The 8,523-nt window shown below is 36.9% G+C and overlaps 1 protein-coding gene across 3 annotated transcripts in view; it reads right to left on the bottom strand.

Moving 5' to 3' along the window:
* Positions 1-2,043: 2,043 nt before the first annotated feature.
* nckap1 (NCK-associated protein 1) overlaps positions 2,044-8,523 on the bottom strand; it is a 154,274-nt gene continuing 147,794 nt past the window's right edge. For all 3 annotated transcript variants that reach the window (XM_072261729.1, XM_072261731.1, XM_072261730.1), the window contains 2 exons: positions 3,694-3,783; positions 2,044-2,988 (listed from right to left, as the gene is read on the bottom strand). In XM_072261729.1, coding sequence (XP_072117830.1) covers positions 2,872-2,988; positions 3,694-3,783 — 207 coding nt within the window. In that variant the 3' untranslated portion in view covers positions 2,044-2,871. The remainder of the gene's footprint in view (positions 2,989-3,693; positions 3,784-8,523) is intronic.

Below are 8,523 nucleotides of genomic sequence, written 5' to 3'. Positions count from 1 at the left end.
TTTTGTGAGGTTATACTGTTTATGCAGGGCTTATGTATCAGGTATAAGGTTTACGTATGGAGTGGGGAATGCACACACAGTTGCAATTCTTGGCCATGATTGCTTCCAAATCGATTCAGGTTAAATTAGGGATAAATGAGTAGCTTTATTATAACAGTGCCTAAGAAAAACGTGGTAACCTGCCTCAATGATTATCATCCAGTAGCACTTACGTCCATTTTGATGAAGTGTTTTGAGAGGTTGGCCATGAAACATATCAGCTGCCTGAGGAAGTACTTGGATCGGCTCCAATTTGCCTACCATCACAACAGGTCCACAGCAGATGCCATTTCATTGGCTCTTCACTCATCCTCTGTACAACTAGACTGTGAAGATGCATGTTTGTTGACTACACCTTGGCATTCAACACTATGTCCCCTCAAAACTAATCAATAGGCTTTGGGATGTAGGCCTCAATATACCTCATTGTGCAACTGGATCTTCAATTCCCTCACTTACAGACCATAGTCAATTCGGATTGGTAACAACATCCCCTTCACGATCACCAACAGCACAGGTGCACTACAAGGCTGTGTGCTTAGCCTCATGGTTCACTCACTTTACATTTATGTCTGTGGGGTTAAGCACATCTCCAATACCATATTTGAGTTTACTGTCAACACCACTGTGATTGGCTGAATCACAGGTGGTGATGAATCAGCACAGAGCAGGGAGATTGAAAATCTGGCTGTGTGGTGTCACAATTACAACCTCTTACTCAATGTCAGCAAGACCAAAGAGCTGATCATTACTTCAGGAGGGGGAAGCTGGAGGTCCATGAGCCAGCCCTCTTCAGGGGATCAAAGGTAGAGACGATCAGCAAATTTAAATTCCTCGGTGTTATCATTTCAAAGGATCTGTCCTGGGTCCAACACACAAGTGCCATAATGAAGAAAACAGTGCCTCTACTTTCTTATAAGTTTGCGAAGATTCCACTTGTCATCTAAAATTCTGACACACTTTTTAGAGCGTATATTGATTGGTGGCTTCACAGCCTGGCATGGAAATCACCAGTGCCCTTGGATGCAAAAACTATCAAAAAGTAGTAGATCACAGCCAAGTCCATCACCGGTAAAGCCCTCCCCAAACCATAAGGTGCACTGTTGCAGTATAACAGCATCCATCATCAAGGACCCCACCATCCAGGCCATGCTCTCTTCTCGTTGCTGCTATCAGGAAGGTAGTACAGGAGCCTCAGGGCCCCAACCATCAGGTATTTGAACTGGATAGGTTACTTTCACTTACCCCATCACTGAACTATTCCCCTAATCTATGGATCACTTTCAAGGACTCATCTCTTGTTCTCATTATTTATTTATTCATTCTTTCATTCAATTTCTCTTTGCCCTTTTCTTTTAGTATTTGCAGAGTTTGTAATCTTTTGCACATTGGTTGTTTGTCCATCCTATTAGGTGTGGTCTTTCATTGATTCTATTCTGTTTCTTGTACTTACTGTCAATACCCACAAGAAAATGAATCTCAGGGTTGTATACTGTGACATATATGTACTTTGATAATAAATTAACTTTGAACTTTGAAGAAAATTCAATTTGAATAACATGATTTGAGTATTTCAGGGTTATGCATCATTTATCTCTGAAGGACAGCTTTGTCCCTATACAGAAAGTTGGGGAAACTAAAGGCCTCAAATATTATAGGCACAACTGTCGTAAAACTTTGCTAATCTAGCACATGCAGGACTTTGCTGGTGTTGGACCAGCTGCCTGTTCTGGGCTAGTGGATCTTATTCTTATTAATACGGCAACTCAGTAAATTTCCTTTCAAAAATACACAACAGAACAATAAATTTTCCTATGAACCAGGCGAGTTTAAAAATGTTAACCACAGAAAACTGAATCCCAATGAGTTAAGAGGTCCCAGAGAGCCAGATGCTGAACTACATGATGTCTAAACAGCTAAAAAGCAAATTATTGAAGTTTTACTGAGATGGAAATATTAAATAGCAAGTTAGAATTAATAAAAAGACATCCTCCACTGTGAATGTGAAGTAACCTGGCGTTTTATTATTCATTATGGAAGATACACAAACTTGAAAAATGTAAAACATATAAAAGAGCTTAAGGGCTGCCATCTTATGAGATAAATATTCATACAGTGATAGCGTACAACAGGGTACAATGATAGTGTGAAATTCAACAAGCTCTCCACTGAAGTTAGTTTTATAAAAAAAAAAATTATACTATGCTTTATACAAACATCACATTTGTTCCAAGTATTTTGCAGTGGATTGCTAGAATTGTTTTTGGAGATTTCAGCATTCCTACAGAATTTGTAGATATTACAGTGTATTTCAGAGTAATATTGTTTAAAATTAAAGGAAATATAACTATTGTGTTAAATCCAAATATATGCAACTAATAAACCATTTATTCCATTTATCATCAATGAAGAATGATAGGTATAAATCTTTTCTTGCATTGTCTGAAGTGAAGTAATTTACACAGAAGGAAGCCAGATCATCTCCAAATAGTGATTATATAAATTTTCCTCTGCATTTTAACAGCTTTCAGGTGTTTTTAAAACAGCTGTTTCTTTTGCACAAATAATTTTAAAACTCAACCAACATCGTAGTGTAATTATAACAAATATAGCTGCTATTTAACTGAAACCAGTTTTGCCACTATGCAGCAAATCAATCAAGCATATCAATATCAACGTAAAAAACACTGGTATACAATGTATGTCTATGAAAAATGATAATTTCATAACTGCTTTTTAGGCTAAAGTGAAATATTTCTACAGTCATTAGTCTGTAAACCTGTACTGCAGAACATGAAGTTAATTTGAATTTTGCCTTCACCAAATTCCAACTTAGGCCGAAGATGTAACACTTTGCTTGTAGACAGCATGGTATGCATTTCTCAGGAGGACATAGGGAAAACATGATTCCAGCAGATCCATTGTCAGAAAAGGAGACTCTTGAACAATCTGCAGAAAATTCCAGTGACACATCACCCAATAATTATACACAATGGCATTTCAATCACCAAAGTAAGCCACACTGCTGTAATGCTTATTTCATGGTTCAAAAAAACCCCACAAAAACCTCAACAAAATTACCGCTCGTAACTCAGCCAGAACATCATAAATAATACATTAAACATTCTGTGAGAACAAAGTTAAAACAAACACCGTGGGTCTTTTTTTAAAAATGAAAGACGAGCGAGATGATTGCAGGTGTGTTCATAATATGAAACACGGCTGCTAAGTGTAAGTAATTACTGTGGTTATCAGAGATTTCCCAAATCTTAATAGATTTTATAACACTATTCTAACTTTTGCTACTGTGGCTGCAGAATCCCCCAGGAAAATGATTGAAGGTTAAGAAAAATAATCAAAATTGAGTTATTGTAGTAGTTAGATAGGAACATGATTATAGTAGAAAGGTGGACAAGCTTGCTATTTGGCAATAAACGACAGACCACAGTAGATGATCAGAACTGACCTCTAAAGGGATAGAGACAAAGCTGCACAAGCCCCTCATAGGCGAGTAAGTTTGGATAAAAGTCACTTACAGCACAGTCAGTATTAACTACTTGTTTAGCAGAGATGAAAGAGCAGATTCTTCTTTCTTTTTAATGACAATTTTTTATGATATAACCGCATATAATCTAGCTGTAACTTAATACTTACCATGTCAAGCAGAAGGTAAACAGATTCTCTGTTTCTGGTAGTGGTCTTGTCAGTCTCTTGCCCAATTTTTAACAAACTTGAAGATGCAAGCTATAGAAGTAATGTTGAGTATATTAGTAGTGTCAACCTTAATAAATTGTCTAAGATCAGCTATAGCACATTTTATTGAGACGTAGAATACCCATGAAGTAAACTCAAGAAAGTTCATACAGCAAATCAAAGGTGGTGAGAAGTGAAAAGGTTAAATTTAGCTAGAATCATCTGATAATACAGTGGATTCCAGTTAACTGGAACACATCCAGGACCAGTACATTTTGGCCAATTAACCGAAGTCTCATGAAAATAGTTAAAAAAGGATATTAAAAAAAGACAAGCTGAGTAACAAATTATGTATTTAAATGAAATACAGAACAAATTAGAACACTACCAATAGTACTTCAGTCCCATAAATCTGTGTATTAGTTCTTAATAGTTATTGACAGAGGAGTTCATCCAGTGTATGTGCCGAGTTCTTTTGATTGACTGTAAATTAACAAATTCTTCACAAACATCTTGTGCAGATAATGGACCACCTTTATACAATACTATCAACAATTGAAAACTTCAAATCTTCATTTTTGTTGTAACATTCAAGATACCTTCATATTCTTCATTGTTCCTAACTTGAAGTAGTGAAATCATTTCATTTTCACTTCTGGCTCTTTCTAGCATCGCCAAGCTTGAATGCTTGAAACTGCAGTGAGCAAAATGGTTCTGTATTGTCATACTGCTTATTTCACGCCAACTATCAGTTACAATAATCACTGCTTTTTGAACACAAACACATGCAACTGATGCTATTTAAAAACTGTTCGCTCTAAGCATGGTTTAGCATCTAACAGCCACATAAATGCACACAATGGACACTAGCTAGAACCTGTTTGCCAAAAGTCTCCTGCACTAATTAAGCAGCATAGTGTCCCAAATAAAATAAGGGAATCACGGCAATTTTCTCAATTAGTTGCTTAAGGGTTGTCCCAAATAAACAGATGCTCTGATTAACCAATAGCTCAAATAACCAGAATTCACTATATTGCAGTAGATTCCCATGCACCAAGTACAAAAGTTACATGTACTGTTCCACGACAGGAGAGCTCCTAAAATGCCACAAAGATATGAGAACTGCAAACAGCAAAATAAAAACTTGTTAGAGATGCTAAAACTACACAATTTTCAACATAAACACTCTGAATTGGTTTCCAGTGAAGTAACAAATGGATATAATTCAGATTAAAAGGCAGCAGTGGAAATAAACATAAGATTTAAGATAAAACATCCAGGAGAAAGTAATTTCCAGCTACAGTGAATTAAAATAAACTAGATGTGAAAAAGGCAGATGCACTGGTAATTCTCCAGACCTCTCTTTTAATGTACTGTATGTTTTGGATTGAAAATTGTGAAAGAACATCATTTGGAAAAAAAAGAGAGAAAACAAAGAAGGTCACTAAAGACCTCATAGACTAATGTCTATTTTGTGGAAATTGTTGGAATCAGTCACAATTATCGAATATTTGGACAAATGTAAGATGATCTAAAACTTTTTGGTATATTTCTGGGAACTATTTTGTGGTGTTGCAACCTTGGCTAAGGCAGGACTTTCTCAAATTACGAAATAAGTCAGGGATCACCAATTTCATTCATTCCAAATTATGCCAACAGCACAAGGTAAATCAAAATTAATGGGACAAAACAGCTGTATCATTAAGACAGCTCCTAAAATCTCACAGCTATGTCTTGTTCATACATAGAACCCATCAGTTCATCTAATTGCCACCCATGTCTACCTCAATAATCAGCAATGATGTGGATAAGAGAGCAGGCCAACGGCTGGCTGTTCTGCAGCGAATGACATCCTAAAAATCCCTAGAGACAACCCAAAGTCTTTACTCAAGTCAGAACTGCAGTGAAACATTCTTTGCGGAGCTGGATGAGTATAGCACCATTAATTATCATGAAATTCAATTCTATTCAGGCCAAGAACATCCAGCTCCTGAAAATGAATAAAGATTCAAGATGCTGCTTGATGTAGCAGAGATCTTAAACTACTCATCAGAAATGGAATCTCCACATTGATTTGGAAGAGCAAGGCTCAAAACGGGGAAACATGATAAAGAATTTGGAAGTTTGGAACGTGCAAGAAACAAGGACATTTACACAAATAAAAATGAACAACAATTTGGTAACATTTAATAATATACTTCAACGCAATCTAGGAATAAGCAGATGAGATGTACAGATATGCATATAGACTGAGTTTTTACTGCAATGCAGTTTATAAGAGGAAAGGGATTGGATATGTGATATCTGAATCAGTTGTGAATTAAAGAAAAAAACAGTGGCAGATACAATCATGTTAAAATAAATTGCAATTGTAACTATGAGGAAGGATATGATATTGGAATATAAACAAACAAGCTCATAAGGGTTGAACAGAGGAAAGAAGATGCAATAATTGCAGTGCCAGCAAATAGACTCTGGAAATAGCCCCTAGAACCAAGGCAATGTAAGAGGAGACCAAGTTCAGAACAAACATTATTTAAGGTGGCGGGGCTCCCATCCAGATTACTTCCTAGACATTAAGTGTAAGATAATGTTTCTTTTTAAAAAAGGAAGCTTATTCTGATTCTGGAAACATGATTGCACCAGCAACACTGGGGAGTACAGAAACTAGGAATGTTTTTAAAAAGGAAGGTAGTAAGATATTAGATGAGATTAAATTATTAAGTAACATTTGGGAAGCCACAAAGATACTTTCTAATTATTTATCTGGCTTTTTAATTTATGGGAAATATATGGACTCTTACAAAACAACATGCGTATATAAAATATGGGTATGGTTCTAAAATAAAAATTTTGCGTCTGTCTTCATTTAATAGATAATTCATTTTGCAGGCAAAACTCTCATGAAATATTTCAATAGAATACGAACTACTAGATAACATAGTTGAGCATCTTGAAAGTATACGAATTGCTAATCCATCAAGAAATATACCACATACTCCAAACCAGTTAAAGGAACCAAGGCAGGAAATCGTGGAGGGGAGAGGAGGGGAGGGGTGGGTGTGGTGTTGGCCATTATTTTCCCCTCCTCCTTGGCTATGGATGTGCTATCAGAAATCTAAAAGGTGGCTTTGTTCAAAAAGGAAGACTTGGATAAGTCAAGTAATTATATCGCCTGGCCAAGATGTCTACGGTCAGCCAGTCATTGGAGAAAATTCTGAGGAACAGTGTCAGTCTTATTTGAAGTAGTGAACATTAACCAAGGGCAGACACCTGATTTGCACAGGGAAGGTGATATATAACTATTGATTTTTTTTTTTTTTTGCAATAAGAGGGATGATTTGTGAGAATGATACATTTAATTGCTTCTAAATGAATTTTATTAAGACTTTTGACAAGGCTTCAGATGATTGAGTTATTTTTTTACAGTAATTTCTGAGAGTTCAGTGCTACATCTTCTCCATTTTCGTTGTATACAGTGGCATGCAAAAGTTTGGGCGCCCCTGGTCAAAATTTCTGTTACTGTGAATAGTTAAGTGAGTAGAAGATGAACTGATCTCCAAAAGTCATAAAGTTAAAGATGAAACATTCTTTACAACATTTTAAGAAAGATTAGTGTATTATTTTTGTTTTGTACAATTTTAGAGTGAAAAAAAGGAAAGGAGCATCATGCAAAAGTTTGGGCACCCCAAGGGATTTGAGCTCTCAAATAACTTTTACCAAGGTGTCAGACCTTAATTAGCTTGTTAGGGCTATGGCTTGTTCACAATCATCGTTAGGAAAGGCCAGGTGATGCAAATTTCAAAGCTTTATAAATACCTTGACTCCTCAAACCTTGTTCCAACAATCAGCAGCCATGGGCTCCTCTAAGCAGCTGCCTAGCACTCTGAAAATTAAAATAAATGATGCCCACAAAGCAGGAGAAGGCTATAAGAAGATAGCAAAGCGTTTTCAGGTAGCCGTTTCCTCAGTTTGTAATGTAATTAAGAAATGGCAGTTAACAGGAACGGTGGAGGTCAAGTTGAGGTCTGGAAGACCAAGAAAACTTTCTGAGAGAACTGTTTGTAGGATTGCTATAAAGGCAAATCAAAACCTCTTTTTGATTGCAAAAGACCTTCAGGAAGATTTAGCAGACTCTAGAGTGGTGATGCACTGTTCTACTGTGCAGCGATACCTGCACAAGTATGACCTTCATGGAAGAGTCATCAGAAGAAAACCTTTCCTGCGTCCTCATCACAAAATTCAGTGTCAGAAGTTTGCAAAGGAACATCTAAATAAGCCTGATTCATTTTGGAAACAAGTCCTGTGGACAGATGAAGTTAAAATAGAACTTTTTGGCCCCAATGAGCAAAGGTTGCTTGGAGAAAAAAGGGTGCAAAATTTCATGAAAAGAACACCTTTCCAACTGTTAAGTACAAGGGAGGATCGATCATGCTTTGGGCTTGTGTTGCAGCCAGTGACATGGGGAACATTTCACTGGCAGAGGGGAGAATGAATTCGATTAAATACCAGCAAATTCTGGAAGCAAACATCACACCGTCAGTAAAAAAGCTGAAGATGAAAAGAGGACGGCTTCTACAACAGGATAATGATCCTAAACACACCTCAAAACCCACAATGGACTACCTCAAGAGGCGCAAGCTGAAGGTTTTGCTATGGCCCTCACAGTCCCCTGACCTGAACATCATCGAAAATCTGTGGATAGACCTCAAAAGAGCAGTGCCTGCAAGGCAATTCTTTCTTACAAAACTAGAAGTCTTTTGCAAGGAATGGGAGAAAATCCCCCAGACA

Source organism: Mobula birostris, chromosome 6 (genome assembly GCF_030028105.1).
Source record: "Mobula birostris isolate sMobBir1 chromosome 6, sMobBir1.hap1, whole genome shotgun sequence".
Taxonomy (NCBI): Eukaryota; Metazoa; Chordata; class Chondrichthyes; order Myliobatiformes; family Myliobatidae; genus Mobula; species Mobula birostris.
This window is presented reverse-complemented; position numbering and strand designations above follow the sequence as displayed.